This window comes from Lissotriton helveticus, chromosome 5_1 (genome assembly GCF_964261635.1).
Source record: "Lissotriton helveticus chromosome 5_1, aLisHel1.1, whole genome shotgun sequence".
Classification (NCBI taxonomy): Eukaryota; Metazoa; Chordata; class Amphibia; order Caudata; family Salamandridae; genus Lissotriton; species Lissotriton helveticus.
Window position 1 is genome coordinate 899933843 of NC_136065.1, and position 19498 is coordinate 899953340.

The window sequence follows — 19498 nt, forward strand, 5'->3', positions numbered from 1 at the left end:
CATGGGAACAGTCCAGCCCGAACTGCCAAGCCAGGTCCTCGCTGGACTGGAAACAAGCGACTTCATATGCAAGACTGACTTGCATATGAAAAGTTGTTGGTAGATAATGTAATATGAGCTTATTTGAAGCAGGCACAACCCCCGGTAAACACCCTTCACAACGCGGTCAAAACACCGCGGTGCCATTATGACGCGTCTTTTACAACGCAAGTCGTTACCACGACTTGCGCTGGATGGCGCTCTAGACAGTATTTACTATTCCAACACCTTCCCTACTAGGCTGGAGTTGGAATAGTAAATCTTACTATTCCTAAGTCCAGCACCCTACAGCGCAAGTCGTGGTAACGACTTGCGTTGTAAAAGATGCGTTGTGATGTATCGCGATCATTTTGATCGCGTTGTAACATCATACATCCCAAACCCCCATTCAAGGAAGATGGGAATGCTAACATCAGAAACCTATAAAGTGTAATTACAAATCAGTATCAATTTATATGAGTTTTGCAAAACAGTCATTAATTCCACAAATTACAGAATCTGATGATTTTCTTGAGAATATTTTTTGTTTTGTGTTCTTCAAAGTTTTCATCCAAGGTTACTAAGTAGCAATAAGTTTGTAACAACCAACATATGTTTCCCCCGATAGGTAGCTCATAGGTGTGGTGCCTTTTTAGGACTATGGGGTATAGTAAGTAAACATGTAACAAGAGAATCTCAATTGTGAAAAATAAAAAATTGTGAAGATGGCTGCTGCACGAGTGTATCACAGCGCACAGGAGTAATGATCTGATTAAAGAATTTGTGTATTTATTTTCACATGCTTATTTGAAGTGATTCAACAATAGTACAGGTAATTATATATTTTGAGGAACGGAGTATCACATTGTGGTGAAAAGGCATGGTACACATGTTTTTTAGATAACAGTTACAACGTACAGAGAATTGCATGCAATGTAGAACAATAATGTGCATGGGAATTATAGGCCATGGGGTGAAATGTCTGTGGTTATGTTTGTATGAGAGGTTTAGCTCTTATACGATGGTGGTTAAAGAAGTGATGGCATGTGGTAACTGCTTCCATTTACCTCTGTTGCATGGAGCTTGGAAGATTTAAGTCTGCATTTAGCCTTACCTCACAGAAATGTTCTAATGATTGAGTCACTGTCCAATACTGTGGCTTTAGGAATTCTCAGTGAGTAAGCAGTAGGGGTTGAATAATATTGCAAACCCCAGTTAACTAGCATGCCTAGGTACAGAAGATTATGATGCCCACCTGGAAGGGTGTTTGCCATGAGGCATTCCAGTGATAGAGATGGACATTAGCAGCACATCACTTTTGGTCCATTTAAGCTTATAACCAATGAAAAGTGAGAACTGATCAAGTATTGACATGAGATGACGCTGCATAGAATAGTATTTTATGAGAACTAGCAGGGGTCTCAATGCATCTCACTAATGGGCATGGATACCCCTGACACGTTCTCCACTAATCCGAAATGCCTTAGAGAGACGGCCATTACATTCAATTTGTGCTCTGGGTGTCTCATACAGTCAATGGAATTTATTTAGGAAGTTAGGGCCAGATGTATCAATGGGTTTTACCCATTTTGTGTCTACAGGAAAATGTTTTAGTACATAAGGCCCTTAGTTCTCAGTCCCATTCTTTTAATAGTTATCATTGAATGTCCTGCCAGATACTTATTCCAACTGTATGGGGAACACTAACATCAGTATTCATGGGCTAAACCAATTGGCAAATACCTTTGCTAGTATCTTAACATCAGTATTAAGTTATGTGATTGGCCCATAACTGGCACAATACTAGTGACTTTGTCAGGTTGTGGGACCAGGGACATGATTCCTTATTAAATTGGGGACATAATTGGCCTACTGGTTTTGCTTCTTTAAATGCTTGGAAACAGCAGATATGAGATTTTGTGTTTATTAATTGTGTAGAATTCTATCAGGAACTCATCTTCATATCTAAGTTTCCTCATGCATACTCCTCCTGGAATAGTTAAATGAAGTCCTTCTGAATGTCCAAACTATTAAAGGTACGGTGAGGGTAATGCCCTTGTGCGCACAGTGAGGTATTCCTTTAAAATTTTGGAACTAACTGTTTAATTATTTGGCGCTCAACTCCCAGCGGCTCACCGTAAAAGCCACTTCTCATACAACTACAACTATAGATAGAATGAGCGTCAAAGAGTATCATTAAATTATTGCACACATATTAGTGCTATCATAAGAAATCATGAGAAATTATTACAGGCAAGTATCCTATAAATTCTTGATTTTTTCATAATATATTCCAAGTCAGTTTCTATAGACAGTGACAATATGTTCCCAATCAGTTTCTCTATACAAAAACATTTTTAGGAGAATAATGATTATTCAATACATCAATATAATTTTACAAAGTCACAACATGATGCAGTTCATAATCTCCTTTGCATAATCCACAGCCTACGCGTTTCATCCCATCCGGGACATCATCAGGGCTCCAAAGAAAGTTCAACACTCGAGTATCTTGGGCATAATCTCTGTATTGTATCTCCTGGTCACACTTATTGTCTGCATGTAAGTTTCCTCTCTATTCAAAATTCAGTATTAAGTTATGTGATTGGCCCATAACTGGCACAACACTAGTGACTTTGTCAGGTTGTGGGACCAGGGACATGATTTCTTATTAAATTGGGGACATAATTGGCCTACAGATTTTGCTTCTTTAAATGCCTGGAAACAGCAGATATGAGATTTTGTGTTTATTAATTGTGTAGAATTCTATCAGGAACTCATCTTCATCTCTGAGTTTCCTCATGCATACTCCTCCTGGAATAGTTAAATGAAGTCCTTCTGAATGTCAACAGGGTCAGTAAAAATAACCCTCTGGGTGATGGGGTTTACTGGTATAGCTGACACTGATTCTCTCTTTTTGCAACTGCATGCTCAATAGGCTGCCCTCCTTGTTACCCAGATCCTAGTTTTTCTGCTTCTCTTGCAGCAGGAAGAATTAAGCCTGGGAGGTGAACTATGTGTTCAATGAACACTTGACTCCAGTTAATTCTTGAAGAAGCTGGGCATCAGTGGAAACATTGTATTGGCTGGTAAGTTCTGTCTAACAGTAAGTTGCAACATTCCTGGCTATGTGTGCCACTGCATTATGCCTGCTGCCTGATGTCTTTGAGAGCCTCTACACATATTGAGGATTGTATATTGTTTGAGAAATTCAATGCTCCTCTAACCAGCGATACTTGGTCAAAGTTGACACCTAAACTCCCAGGATGCCATAGGTCTGCACATGTGGTTTAAGCTGTTGTATTGTGCAATTACATGAAATGTTGAAAGATTAAGGAGAAGATGTGGAGAAGATGTGAATGATGTGAAAGATATGAAAGATGTGAAATGGTGAAAAGTGAAAGAAAACCCAGGAAGTCAGTAATCGAGTCAGAGTTCAAAGATCCCTGGAAGATGCCTCTGCAGTCCCTTCAACATTTATGTTTTATATGGATACCTGGATTTTTTCCAGTGTCCATCGTTAGCATCCCACGCTGTAAATGTTGGTCTTTAACACCTTGAGTGCTAGAGGTATTCCCCCCTGGTGCTGAATTCATTGAATTCCCATTGTTCATGACAAGGTCAGCTCATCATGAGCACACGAGCAGTGTACTGCAGGACGAGCTGAGCTCGTCATGAGAATGGGAGGGGTTAGTAGCTCAACTACGTGTGACAGAGTACAGTCTGTGCCTTTCCTCCACTGCAGCAGAGGGGTTAGTTCTCTAATTTGTTTGCTGTGAGGATTGTACTTGAACAGAGTAGTGAAAGAAGTGTCCCTTGTGCTGGCATCAAAATCCTACAGAAACTCCTCCAGGTCCATTGGTTCAAAGAATTCCCTTTTCTTACCATCAACTGCGGTAGTTGCTGATTCCAGACCATACCGGATCTCAAATTTACTAATCTAGGGGCAAAGAGACAAGAAGTTTTTCTTTTTCATGTTGATGTCTAGAGTCTGCTGAGATGAAGTTTATTTGATTATGGAGATAAAAGGACATCTCTGCTTCTTTGCTGAAGTTTATTTGATTATGGAGATAAAAGGACATCTCTGCTTCTTTCCTACCTTGGGTATCTATCTGGCTTGCTTGTATCACAGCAGGCAGTCAGGCCAAGATGTCTCTCATGGAACCTGCAGGTGGCAGTGTGTTTCAAGTGTACTCTGTGGGCCCTCTGAAACTCCAATGGGGGTGAGAAGTTCATACCTATGAGGTCAACAAGATGATTCTTAGCAGCAGTCAATTGACGTTTTGCATTGATCATCCTGGCCTCGAACAAAGACATCTTCCCGCATGGTATTAATTTCCACATTCGTATCAGCTGCACTCGCCTAAATTACAACCATAGATAACTTTACAGATTTAAAATACTGCAGCGTTGAATCTGGGACTGCGTCAGCCATGATTTGCTATTGCTGTGTTGCTGTTTCTTTCCTTGCTATGCCAGAGAGTGATTCTAAAAAATGAATAATTTCATTACTTTTCACAAGAGATTCGGTAATGGTAGACTATGTAGAGTCAATCCAGGCCAGAGCAACCTGAAGCAGAAAGAGGGCATTGTGCTCTGCTCAAGTGTGCTCCCCACAAAAAAACCACCAGGCTGGGTCACCTTCCTACACAAAATAAATACTCTGAGGCATTTTCCTCTATCTATGATTGCTGCAGAATGCAGCATGCATAGAAAGAGGAAGTGACAAGGAGAAATAAAAATATTTCTCCTTGTTACGCCTCCCCTGGGAAAGCGTAGCATTTTTGCGCATTCTTAGGTCTACCAGTGATGGTAAATCTGGGAATGGGACAAGATCCATGAGAGTTGCAAGGGCACACCCACACACCATCCATGGAAAGTCTCCCTGGATAACGCAACGCAACGATTTGCGGTGTGTTATGTTATTCTTGATTTATCAATCCACTCGGCCACTTGATAAAATCTGCTTTGGGTTTGCGTCACACACGTACCACATTGCACAGCGCACAAATGATGCAAATCCTTCATAAATATGCCCCTTAATCTCTGACGTTCAAAGGCAGCATCATCCAGTCACCGAACAGAGAATGACTGGAATGGGCTATGACGTGGCAGCCATTCAGGGTGTTATCATTGTTGAAGTCATTATGTGAGGCTTTTTTCAGGGTTTCTGTTGTCTCAAACAACACCCTCCACAGGACTTCTTCAGTCCTGGTCCCACATCAGGAAGGTTTGGGAGAGAGGTGTGGGCCTCCCCCACCCAATTCAATCCTGCTGCTTCAGGACCTATGCAATCCCCGATAGTCAAGCTCTCAGGAGCATATCTCATTGTCGTGGCATGCCTTTTCAGTGTCTCCAGACTTCCAATCCACTAATCTCACAACCTTTTTCATCTTCTTTCAGCGTACACACACAAGGATGTGGTGGGGCACCCTTCACTGGACCCCGGAGTGTGCCAGCTACTGCCCCCTTCAACCGGTCACGGCTCCGGGCCCACTGTAGGAGAACTAGGCAGGCAATCAGTGGCAAACAGAGGAGATTAACCGTGCAGTGGGCATCATGTGCCAGCCAAATTCGGCCTCACATGGCATCATCTTGACAATTAGCACTATGCCATCTCTCTGATTACTATACATAGCTTAGTTTTTCAATTGAAGAATTAAAGAACACCATACATATGAAATAAAAACTATCACTTCCGAAACTAAGTTAAAAGATGCTAGTTTAATAAATAATAACACTAAAATAGAACAATGTGATAATTAAATCAGCTGAAATTAAAAATAATCTTTCTAAACTAATTTAAATGCGCTACTTTGTTCTATTTGATAACAATAAAATACCCATTTAGAACAGTCAATGGCATCTCTCTTACTGTATGGAAAAGAAACAAGCGTTTGCAATGCATTTGTGAAAGTTAGAGCTATTGGCAATGTAAATGGCAATGTCATTGCTAAGTCACAGCTGGAGGGATGACAGTCCCACTGTAACATGGTGATTAGCGACATGTGCGGTCACTGCAGGCTTGGGTTTATTATATGAAAGTTATTGAGGCATGTTTATGAATCCCTTTCACATTTTTGAACTTTGAAGAAAGAAGAGAGCTGTTAGTGTTATTCAGGCAAGGAAAGTTCCATAGTGCTAAGAGGGTGCACATGAGAACAGTAAAGCAGAAGGCATTTCTAATTTACGATCACCCATTCGGGTGCAAAATGTACAGATGATCCAGATCACCGGTTTACCGTGCTTCAAGCGTAAATAAAATGCTCATTTCAAGACTTGATTAGATGATGTACTCAACTACAAAAAAGAACATTTAATTTGAATCAGTACCAATAAACGATAAAACTTGCTGCGATATTTCCAACATAAACTGGGAAATATTGGCCTGTCTCAGGGATTTTATTCCGTTTTTGGTACGTGGTACAACTGTACGCTGTTTCACACCCTCCCCCATCTCCAGAAGCTGAGATTCCACGACCCACTTTCTCTCAGAAGAATGCATTTCAACAACAGGGAAATGCAGGTTAACCCTTAAGCACCCGCACCCTACTGGTGCAATCAAAGAATAGCTGTGCAGCTTACAAAAACGTAAATATGCATCGCTTATCCTTCAACAATAATTATTCTCGGTCACTGCCAGTCGCAGATAGGGATCTGATTTTAGTAAGGTATAGACTTGTTACAAACTACGGGCCTTATTTATGAAGGCCTTGCGCCACCGGTGCGTCACTTTTTCCCATGTTAAAAGTGACGCACCGGTGGCGCAAGGCCTTCATAAATAAGGCCCCACATGCTTTAGGCACACAATACATTCTCGCGTTCTTAAACATGCATTAAACGTGTACTCCTTTAAAGTGCTCCAATACTTCTGAATTGAGTGCGCACTATATAAAACTGAAAATAAATGTGGGCTCCTGGACTGCCCATTGCTAATGCAGGGGTGGCAGGAGCAACCCCCATGTGACTTCCACCGAATGTTTTCCTTCATCGCAAGTCTGGTGAAGCTTGGCCTTGCCGTTGTGCTGCTGGTGACCTTTAAGTTGTTAAAACCACACAGCCCTTTTTTTGTAAACAAGAACTGCACGCAGATAAGAGCAACAAAAGGCTTCATCAGGGTAACCCCTGCAAACATGCAAAACCTGTGTCAATAGAAAGACCCACGCCTTAAACTCACTATGATTAGATTTAAAAAGATGTTCCAAAGAAAAAAAAAAGTTCAAATAATTATGAATTACTCCGAGAATAAAGCTCTTCAGAACCCACAAATGCTAAAACTGTGGCACAAGTTTAATTTCTGTTTAAAAAGCCGAGAGAGGGTGAGGAGAAAGGAGAGGGATAGCGAAGATGTTTTCTGCTTATTGGTCCAGATACAAATAAAAAAACTCAAAAATATAATGTCAACTAAAAGTAACACGAGCCCTCCCCTCCACCCCCGTTCAATGCCTAGAAGGGGTTTTATTAACTAGAAAAGAAAACATTTTTTTAAAAAGCAGCCGGCAGATGATCAGGCAGATGTAGAGCAAATAGGAGGAGATAAGAATTACTGCTCCCTCGTGAACTGCTCTTAGACTAGTGAAAATAAAGGGGCATATTACCAAGCAATAGCGATAATTATCGCTATTGCTTGGTTAGAGACAAAAATTTACCGCTGAGCTGCGGCGATCTTTATCGCAGATAAACCTTGGTATTACCAAGGTTTATTGGCAATGCGATAAAAAACGGCCGCAATGCATGAATATCGCTGAAAAGTCAGCGATATTCATGCATTACCGAGCTAATGCTCTTAGCCATGTTATCCACCTCCCATTGGATAACATGGCTAAGAACTGCTCAGGGCAGGTGCTAGCTTTTGTAGATATTCGCGCTTAGCGCGAATATCTCCAAAGGTTGGTAATAGGGGATAGCGATGTTAGCGACTGTTTCCAGTCGCTAACATCTTGGCACGCCCACTTTGCATGTCATTAGTGATAAATATCACTGACATGCAAAGTGGGGCCCAAGATGGTCGCTATCTCCTACTAGCTGTCGCTAACTGGTGTTAGCGGCAGCTAGGCAATAGGGAGATAATTTTATCTCCGCTTTCTTGGCTTTTAAAGCCAAAAAAGCGGAGATAAACCCCCTTGATAATATGCCCCATAGTTCCTTTAGCAGTTGCTACAATGGGACAAGTGAAATGATACATGTAACAGGGGCAGTCCTCATGGGAGGTTACAAAAGACCAAAAGGAGGGTCTATTAAGCATATTCCCCAAACAAAAGTAGGCATTTAAAAAGGACAGCAAAAGGAGCCAATTAAAAAGTTAGGCAGTGCTTCAAGCCTATATCTAGATACACCATGTCTCGAAGAGATAGCGCAGGCACTGCCTATGCGAGACCTAAAAAGCAGTATACTTATTAAAATACAGAGCTCCCTAAGGTTGACTCACAAAGTCATTTATGAGTATGGGAAGTAGTGCTGCTGTAGTACTGCATCATGTACTCATAAATGTTTTTGCGAATATGCCCAAAACATATTAATTGGAAATAAATTAGGAATATTCAGGGAATATGTATATAGAATTAGTCAAGGTGGAAAAGACTGGCCTTTTTGTACTTTTATTGGTAGGGTGTGGAACATTCAAGGATCAACTCACAAAGCTGTTATGAGTACATAAAGGTTTACTTCTTCAGCTCTATTTTGCACAATTGTAGATGCCTTTGTCAATGTAGCCCTTCCAGAGTTTTCTGTGGCATTCCCATTGATGAGGAAGCCAAAAGATCTCATACAGAAAAGCTTAACTACCAATCAGACTCCAAGGTCAAAGTCCATGCTAGTTAAAAAAAAATTACCCTAAGTTCTAGCTGGATTTTTTCTTCCATTAGTTTTGCAGCCTTTCGATCTTCAATTTCAACTTTCCACTTCTCAGCCACTATCCGGGCTTTTTCCTTTGCCAGAACATCCCGGAACTTCTTTTCGATTTCGGCTTCTTTCTTTTTCCTTCAAGTAAAAGTTGTAAAAGAGACATCAGGGTATTAGAGATGGGCCGACATTCAACAAAATGACTAGGCTAGCTAAAGAATGAAGCAGGAGAAAATCATATAGGCTTCTGCCACTAAACATAAATGAGTATGCATGACTTGCATCTCTGAGAAGTGAAACTGGCAAAGTAATGGCATGCATAATTATTATATGCACGTGTTCACATAAAACATTCCAAATGTCTAATATGCACATTTGCTGGAAAATTGAACTGGATGAGCTTGGGATATGGCAGAGTACCAGTATATCCCTTATTCTAAAGGGATGCAAAGCAATGCAGTCATGGTTCATCTTCATATCCAGAATGCACTTGAGGCAACTCCAAGTGAAGTGCAGAACCACACAGGATTTTATTTGGTTAGAGATTACAATTACACAAACCTATTAGTGTGCTCTGCCCTAATAATTCCACATTCACCACCCCAATAAATTGTTACTGAACAGATTTTTCATGGGGCATTTTCTTTGTGACTTCTCAACAAGACAAATGCATCTACTCAAGATGCCTGCACATTCTCACCAGAGTTCCTCTGCCTCCTTCTGAGCCTGCAATCTTGCCTTCTCCTCCATCAGCTCCTCAGCGATCTGTTCATAAGGCTTGTCCCCAGGAGCCTCCCCCATCACCCATACCCAGACATCACCGTCTGTTCCAGAGAGCCAATTAATATGTTTTTCATGATCTGTAACAAAGGAAACAGCAGTGATGAAGATAATGGAAAAGCCTTATATTGTTTTTGAGAGAGGTAAAAGAAACGGTCACTGAAGTAATAGCTTGAAAGAGGCATAACCAATGATTCAATTGAATACTTTTAGACTTTAGTTAGTCTCCAAAGCTACTCTTCCCAATCCTACTGTTTATCCTATCCTTCGGCACCATTTCAATTGAATCTATACGTGATATAACTCTTCAAAATTATTCATTTTGGTGAATAAAAGGAATTCACTGTTGATTCTTATGAAACATGTCCTACTTAGCAATGATCTCTGCCAATGTGCGGGATGTATTCATGTCAATCCAAATCCCTAATTGGCATAAAAATTTGTAGTAGGGAGATTCCCTCAACTGAAGGGGACCTGAGAAGTGTAGGTCCTCTTCTCCTCCAAAAGCCAGTAGATGTGGAGAAAATCAGAATGCATTGTGCCAGAGGGGAATATTGGGGCATATTACCAAGGGCCTTATCGCCGCTTTAGCGGGAATTTTTCTCGCTAAAGTGGCGATAATTTTAACGCCCTATTACCTAGCTGTCGCTAACACCAGTTAGCGACAGCTAATAGGCGATAGCGGGCATTTAGGGGCCCACTTTGCATTTCAGCGATAATTATCGCTAATGACATGCAAAGTGGGCGTGCCAAGATGTTAGCGACTGGAAACAGTCGCTAACATCGCTATCCCCTATTACCAACTTTTGGAAATAATCGCGCTAAGCGAGATTATCTCCAAAAGCTAACGCCTGCCCAGAGCAGTTCTTAGCCATGTTATCCAATGGAAGGTGGATAACATGGCTAAGAGCATTGTCACGATAATGCATGAATATCGCTGATTTTACAGCGATATTCATGCATTTCCCACGATTTTTACTGCTTTTGAGATAAACCTTGATAATATCAAGGTATCTTAGCGGTAAAAATCGTCGGAGCGCGGCGATATTATTCTACCCGTTAACCAAGCTTAGCGATAATTATTGCTATAGCTTGCTAATATGCCCCATTGTGTTTCAAAAAACCACAACAATACAATTAGGTGATGCAACTGATTTGTAGAATCTACATTACTGGACGGTAGCCTATTGTCATCAAGCTGTTCTTAAACACCTAACAGTCCTTAACTTCACCTGTACACCTAAGCATCTTCCATGCTGAAAAGCTAACTGCGCCTTACATGACCTATGTATAGGGGTCGTCATTCTTGATAGGATGAGTGGAATAGGCAATCCTTGCAGAAGATGTCGCTAGTAGCAGAATGGCCAATCCTGTCAAAAGAGATCTGGTCTAGTCTCGTAAGAATCGGTGTGTTTTTAAGGCAGGAAGAGCTGTGTTGTGACATGTTGTGCTGTTCTGTCATAGAAGGTGAGATCTACTGCCAGGCAGCCTTGTCTAAATTATGAAGATGTGTAGTGGTTGGACGTGTGACTTTTTAAAAGGAGGTCTGACTCATTTAGAGAATGTATGGGCATTTAAACGGAACTGAAGGCTAGTCTTTCGAGGTAAGATTTACTTATCAGATATAGAGCTTAGCAGCCAAGGCACTTGGCTTGTGACCAGGAAAGGCAGGTTTCAAAAACAAGTTAGAGCTCAATTACTCGACTCTTCTACATGTACCTCATTTTGTAGACTGTAAATTGATAGTACTTAAAACATCCCTCCCTGAACTATTGAAAGGCTGTCTGCTGTCTTTTTGTGGTTTAGCTCTAATATCACTGCAGCAGCGTCCCCAGCACGCTAGTTAGGGATGAAATGAGGAAATAGCACAGGAGCAGGCAATTCCTGAAAGACAAGGTTAAAATCTACAGTCTCTTGCTAGAACAGGGCTTGAGATGCTATAAAATGTCAGCATTTGATTGAGTCGGTACTTATGTGGACAGAGTTTTCTCAAAATAATGATCGGGTCAAGTAACAGTCAGTCGCAGTAGCTGCGGTCTTGAGTCATAGAAAAATATCCTTTTGATGCTTCTCCTTGAGAGTCATCCTTAATTACGCCTGAAAAGGCAATGTGTTTTTGTAGCTTGAAGTTTGACTGCTAAATTGAGGTGTGCAAAAGTCACATAATTTACTTTTGCATAATTAAGCGAAATGTTGAGAAAAAATATGAAAAATTACACAAAATTCAATTTTGGCATTTAGTGCAATATTTTAGTGCAAAGTGCAATCTTGCTTCGATTTTGGACGCACGGATGCAGTTCCTGCAAAAGGTAAATAGTGCAAAAAGCACATGCTGCAAACAAGAGCCTCTTGAGTTCTGTCCATTTACATTGCTCAGGTGCTACCAAAATAGGATTTGACACGAACGACAGCCAGTTATGCCACATGGAATTTTACAAAACAAGCATAATGCAAAATGCTGGAAATTCTGTGAATTCTGCTGGTGTATTAGAAATTTCACCAAGGTCTCTTAATAATTTGTTTTCATAAAGAAACAGGGGCCATCTGTACAAAACCTTTTTTTCAAGGTTTTTTCAAATGTACCAAAGATAAATTGCGATTTGGTAACCTGTTACCGAATCTCAATTTGACTCTGATAGTCAGAAACCGGTCCTAGGATGCTTGATTCCGGTCCAGGGAAGACATGGATTGGCAGTTCGGGCTGGACTGTTCTCATGAGGCACAGGGTCAAGGTTGATTTGCATATGGCCATGTCTGAACTGGGGCAGTGTGGAGTGCAAAAAAACTATGGATTTAGGCCCAGATCTCTGTACTGGGGTGAATGTATGACATTGTTCTGCATTCTGTCCATCAACTGTTGTTTTTGCATTTGTCACCCCAAGTGGGACGGGTATGCTCAGACGTGAGTCCCATGCTCTCCACACCACTGGAGTCAATCTGTCCTGGCTGATGACCGCTGATAGTCAGAAACTGCTCCTAGAATGCTTGATTTCGGTCCATGGAAGACATGGCTTGGCAGTTCGGGCTGGACTGTTCCCATGAGGCCCAGGGTCAAGGCTGATTTGCACATGGCCATGTCTGAACTGGGGAGGTGTGGAGTGCAAAAAAATGATGGATTTCGGCCCAGATCTCTGTACTGGGGTGAATGTATGACATTGTTCTGCATTCTGTCCATCAACTGTTGTTTTTGCTTTTACTATTTTAGGCACAGTATTATATCTTTGGATTGGTAAAATACCATACAAGCGAACCTGAAATAAATAAAAGCAAACCCTGAAACATGTGTTTAACTCTTATTAGAGCTTGTAGACAGTGTAGCTTGGTCCAGACATAAGGATGCATCCATTATGTCCAATTAATACCCATTCAGGTTGATAGTGCAGCATAAATTATGGAAAAAGGAAGGGGCAGGGAACCTTGGGTAGCTCCCTAGTTTTAGTTGGAAAGAAGCTCCTTTATAAGGAGACTCTACAACACCACTGACACGTCAAATCTGTTCAACTAAAATGTCTTTTCCTAGCAGAGTTTTTAAGCATAGGATTTGCACAGTGCCATCCACACTGAGCTAGAAAGTGAAAAAGCCTTTTGCCATTTTTTACAGAAAAGTCTTTAAGCACAGGAATAGGGAGTTCCAGCCACATCGAGCAGAAAATGGCAAAAAGGTTTTTACCATTCCAGTCACAGAATTTCAGCTTTGATTTGATAAAATGTCATCCAAGCTAACCTGGAATGAATTAAAGAACCCCCTGAAAGAAGTGTTGTGCTCCTATTAGAGCTCATCACAGAAGTATAGCTTTGTCTATGCACAAGGGAGCAACCAGTATAAGTCAAAACAATACCCTTTCTGGCTCAGAGTGCTGCATAAATTGTGCACAAAAATGGAAACCTCAGTAATTTCCCAGTTTTAGGTCGAAAGCATGTCCTTAATATGAAGTGCTGCTCAACACCAACAACACTCCATTCATTCATTGTTCTGTCAACTGTCATTCACATTGTGTTTCTGCCCACAACAGCACATTATGTAGGTCAGCTTACTTTAGTCACTAGCTCTGTTGCACTGAGTGACTGTGCCTTATCATATAAGGACATCCTCCTAAATAGAAATGTGCTTCAGCATCCCCATATCCATCCCAAATGCCCCAACACTTGTCTGATTTAGGAAGGAATTGAATGAAAACTCACCTCTTCAAAGATCCCTACATCACAATGCATTAACCATCCATAATCCAGCTTTCTCTCCTGTTACTTGCTACATCATGCTTGTCTTTGACTATGTACAACACTCCACTGCCTCTTGACTAGGTTCGTACTTTAGAAATACTACATATAAATATATACATACCAGGGATTGTGGGCCAATACTTCCCTTTCCAATCCTTTTCAATTTGTATCCTTTTTAAAATCTATTTAGTCATCCATGTTTGTTTAATCTAAGTCTTCAAGTTTCAGTAGTTCAAAGCCTATACCTTTTCTTAGTGCCAATAAGAATCATCATTTCCTATGATGTGCAGTAAAACAAGAGAGTTTCTATTTCTGGTATAACTACATCTGTCTTCTACGAAGCACATCAACATTTCTAGGAGATACATATATACAAGGGTTATTTTCTTTTACATTTTTATTGCAAGCATCTGGCAGCCACCTTTAGGGGGTAGCATGTTTTCTGTTTTATGTTTGTGGCATATGCTTGCTATAAAAAAGATTGCCATGTCAGGCATGCCTCCTTAATCTTTGGTTTATCTGTTCTAGACCTTTTTTTCCATCAGTACTCCCTATGGATATTCATTCATAGCAGCCGCCATATTCATTTAACAGCTGTCCTGGCAGCAAGCATAACAGCTCACCCTGCGTGGTTTGCACGCCAGCTTCCTATGCGATTCCTCAAAATGTGTTTCCGTTATATAAATAGGAATATCTGCCCAAGGGGAGAAGCGGCTTTGGCACGTGACTCGTGGAACATTATACACAAGGCTTAGTGTACAGCAGTCATGCTGCACTGGGCATCATACATCCACATAGTCAGATTTTTTGCTATTGAGAGGACATGCAGAGAAATCTTAATTACCATCTCCAGACTCCTTCACAGCTTCTGTCTATTTTGTCATAGCACAGCTTTTGGCCATTGGCAAAGATTATTTTGCTGACTGGTTTCGAGAGTCAGTAACACTTAAGCTGCCAATAACACAAAAAAGTTCTACATATCAGTGCTTCTGTTTCTTTAGTGTGGTCAGCCATATCCATAGAGCATGGACCATGGAGCAGCCATGGCCTGTGCAGGTATGAGCAGTGGATTGGTTGGGGGGGATTTTGACAGACGATAACGAGGGAAAATTAATTATTTATTTAATTTTTGGCTCGTGGTCATCTGTCGAATCCCCACCCCCAACCCGGCCCCACCGCTCCTACCAGCACGGGCTGCAGCTGCTATGGAGTGACCAGCTTCCTGTTATGTATTTTACTGAACAAAAGTACTAAATCACCCTCAGCACATCCGTCTTCGATTGACGTCAATCTGCCACCATCTGCCATTTCTAAATGTGTCTATGATGCAGCCATTGTTTGATATATCCATCAACGGACAAATAGCTTTTAGAGCCTGACCACCAGTTGTGCGATGTGGTATTATGAGTTTTATAGGACACTGGAAGGAACTCGGTTAACCAAATCCTTTTCTACTCAGATCTCAGAAATAGCTCAGTAATTCCAGGACCCACATGTTGTTCCCCATTCTGGGCCAGAAAACTCTGAACAGTATAATACAGAGAAGGCATGCCAGCTTGAAACCAGTAATTCCCGGCTCAGTATTCCTCTTTCCCTGTACCATGAAACTAGGAATAGGGTCTATGGTGCATAGCCCAAACACTCGGTGTATTCCTTTGTTCGCAAATGGTGGAACTGACTCCAATAATCCACTGGCTGTGATTCTCAGCACAAATCTCACTCCTGCCCAGAGATGCATTGGAGTTTTGGAGAAGCAATATGCAGGCAGCGGTTTGGGTTTACTCGCTAGAGCAGAACTTGTTGAGCCCCTCAAACCACTCATTTAATTGAACAAACAGTGGCAACTCATTCAATTACTGTGAACTCTTTCAAGGTAACAGCGAACGACTAATCATCTGGGGGAAAGTGACAGAACTCTTCTTCTCAAACAAGCTTCCTCTGAATTTGTGTATCCTAAGCCGAGGGAGGAAGTGGCCTAGGGATCACTTCCGCGGTACTGATTCATTGATGTTGCGTTACTAACTTGGCATCGTTATTATTCCAACTTTTTCTTCAGAACCTGCAGTTTGAGGAGGATAAGTAAGACTGCTGGTTTAGAAAACGTGATCTGCATTTCTGCCTATTTACTTTGTGTCCTCTAAATAATTAAGTGGCAGCTATTACATGTTGTCATTAATGTGGTTTATAAATGGACACACACTTAAATGTATTTAAGGTATTACTGCTCTTAGTAGTCATTAATTATGCAGCAATACTCATCTGAAATCAGGAGTATTGTAGAACAAATACATCTCAACGCCTACAGGGGTCTTTATCAGGTACTTTGCTTCTTTTTTTTTTTAGATCACTAGGATCTCAATCTGAGCAGTGATTGCTCTGGCAATCATGACTGACAAAGTGGAGAGTAACTCAAACGAAGGCCTACTCTCCAGCCTTTCCATTTAAAAAATATAAACATCGACAGTAAAACAGATTAATTTTCGCCTCTTCATAGGTGTAAAAATTAGTACAACATGAAAACTTTAACCTTTTATAAATATATTATGCACCCTTTTCTATTCTGTCAATAATCAACCAATCTAAAAGATGCTACCACTTATTGTTCAATAAGAAGGATGCAAAAGAAGATTAAAATAGAATGCTTCGTGCCAGGGACCATATTGCATACATTTCGCACTGGTAAAAAATGGCACAGGTTTCTATCTTAAATATTTTGCTTGCTAATTAGGAAACGCAGAAAGTAGAGTTAGTGCCAGTTTATTTCTTTTTTTTTTTTAATTTGATTTATTTATTTAGCAACACGCAGCATCTCAGTTCTACCAGAATAATCTTACATAGGGTGAGTAGCAATAGATAGATAATGGTGGAATACATAAACAGAGGCGGTGTTTGAGCTTTTGGTTTGAACAAAGCAGCTGTTTTGTGATGAGGAGAACATCAAATGCAAGATAACAACAAAAATGCAATTATAGATATTATAATAACATGGTAGACTTATAGATATGTTTGATACACTGTGTGTTATTAATTGTTTATTTGTTGTTCCAGGCTCATGAGATGTCACTTATAGTAGTTTTTAACTCGGTGCGCGTGGTACAGGCGCATATTTTAGAAGGCAGTTAGTTCTAAGGATGGGGCCATGATGGTAGATTGGAATCAGGATGCTGCACAAGGAGGTTTAGTTGTGACCAGCAAATTCTCATTGATTGCTAATTCCTTGGTGGTGTGCAGAGTCAAAATATTGACAAGAGAGCCTGGGAAGGTGCCATACATCATTTTAAACACAATTGTCAGACATTTGTGGGGAAGTGTGGCTCACTGGTTAGAAGCAGCAGACCCTGAAGCAGAGATCGGCCCGGACCAGGGTTAAATTCCCGACGCGGCAGGGTCTTGGGTCAATGTCCGCGGACTCGATAATTCCCGCCGAGGTGCCTACGCTAACCATGGGTCCCACTCTGCAACTCTGGGCAACAGCTTGCTTAATCCCCACAACGGCCCCATCAATGCCGGGGATGCCTGGCTTCACCTTGGAGGTGCCCAGGAGGGACCATCTCAGAGGGAAAGCCAGGACGGGTTCCCCAGCGGTATACAGCGCCAGGACACTCCGAGATGGAGTAACAGTGCGCTTTACAAGTATACTTACTTACTACTTCCTATTTGTAGAGGGTCTGTTTTAATAGATAGCCAGCAGGCTTCTTATCGAAAAGCAGTGGAGGATGTGTGCTTGAGAAGATGTAATACTATGCTGCTAGTAAAGATGAGAATCTTGTCCAGTTGTGAGGAGGAATATTGAGAGAGACCAGAAAGAAGGCTTTTGCAATAATCTAGTTTACCGAGTACTAGTCAACTGTTTAATGCTACGGAACAGGATATATGAGAAGATATTTTTTATATTTAGTTCTTGGTAGCATGCTGCTGTGGCAGTGTAAACGACTCCATATACATAGAGGGGTTGAAGAGAGCAGTGATGTTTCTGGCTGAGGAGGAGTAAGGCAACAAGTTTAGAGAATGGGGGCAGAATTAGTTAGATGGATGGATGCAGAGGAAGAAGGAAAGTAAAGAACCTCCATTTCGAGGGTATTGTACATGAGAGAACTAAGGGCCATCCAATATCAAGTAGCCATAAGGCAGAAAGACCATCATGACTGGGGTGGGGGAGGTAGGATGGCATGGAGTGGAAGATGTGGTTGTCAACCACATCAAAGCAACAGGAGAAGCCAAAGGAGCAGATTGTATCCCCAACGGCGGTTTAGTACAGTGAAAATATGAGTCGAAATAGGGCTGACATGTGAGGTGCCCCATCTGGCAGAGGCGCTGCCGGTAATCTCTTAGTTTCCACTCTGAGGTACAGCATAGTTTGGTACTTGAGAGTAAAACTACTGATACCAGTAATATGGAGGGAGGAGAGTAATATAGGGTGATATGCCGTGACCAATAGTTCAAGAAGCATGAGAAAAGAAGATCGTGATTCAGATGAAAAGGACCAATGAAGTTGGCAAGAAGAGCGAGTGTGGATTCGACTGAATGAAGGCCCAGACCCCTGATTAGAAGGGCTTGAGAAGATTGTTAGATGACTGGTAGGTAGTTAGTCAGGTGTAAACTAGTTATTCCAGTATCTTGGTGAAGAGAGGTAGTTAGGATACTGTGCAATAGTTTGAGGGAGAGGAAGAACCAGGAGGGGGTTTTCAAGTAATGGAAAGTACGAAAGATAATTTCAAGCATTGTTGCTAAGTTACAATTGTGAAGACGTGACTGAATAGAGAGGTTTGGGACAGAACATCATTTAAAGGGAGAGCTGAATGGTTATTAGTTTGTGGGGGCTGAGAAGTCTAGAGGTGATACAGGAAAGGTGAACGGATCAGGATAAGATGATGAGCGCTATCAGTGCAGTAGAAATGGAAGCCAAAGAGAGTAGCAACGATGAGTCGGGGTGGTGTGTATGAAAGAAGGGGAAGAAATGTGGTACAGAAAGAAGAGAGGGTGTCCTTAATAGTGTTACTTTGGACGAGAAGTGCAATGTGAAGTCACTGGCTAAAAATGAAAGGTGAGTGATGAGTGTAGGTGGTGGGAAGATTAGATTGATGGCATGGATTGCAAAAGGATGTGATCGTAACAATGAAATTATATTTTAAATGTCGATGGACTTTGCTTTGTCGAAGGCTGGAGTCACAGGGGCATATATATAGGAAATTGGCAGAGCGGGGGTTAGCTCCAAAATTGCTAATGCCACACTCTGTCACTTTAGAAACACAGGGATGTCCTGTATTTACAATAATACAGCGCACCCCTGCTTTTCTCCGTTCGATGGAGCTAAATTCAGGTACATAGCGCCAACGTAGGCAACCTTTCTCCTTAGTGCAGGGGTGCCTGCATTGAGGCAATGATTGTTTATGTGCAGGATGGTGTCCATTCCTGCAATTCAGAATGGTGATTTGTAACTTCTATGTGTGCTGCATTGTGTAGCACACATAAAAGTTTCAAATCGCTATTTTTTAAATGATTGTTTTTGTGCAGGAAGGGACACCTACATAGACCTAAAAAGTTAATCATGGAAATTTGCTATTTCTATGAGTGCTGCACAATGCAGCACACATAGAAACAGCAAAAACGAGAAGAAATGAAGCATTTCTCCTCGTTT

The 19498-nt window shown here is 41.3% G+C and overlaps 1 protein-coding gene across 1 annotated transcript in view; it reads right to left on the minus strand.

Moving 5' to 3' along the window:
• Positions 1 to 19498, minus strand: part of SH2D4B (SH2 domain containing 4B) — a 1011831-nt gene that overhangs the window by 742725 nt on the left and 249608 nt on the right. Inside the window, exons 5-7 of the mRNA XM_078643357.1 lie at positions 19005 to 19020; positions 9560 to 9719; positions 8850 to 8997 (exon numbers count right to left, since the gene is read on the minus strand). Coding sequence (XP_078499483.1) covers positions 8850 to 8997; positions 9560 to 9719; positions 19005 to 19020 — 324 coding nt within the window. The remainder of the gene's footprint in view (positions 1 to 8849; positions 8998 to 9559; positions 9720 to 19004; positions 19021 to 19498) is intronic.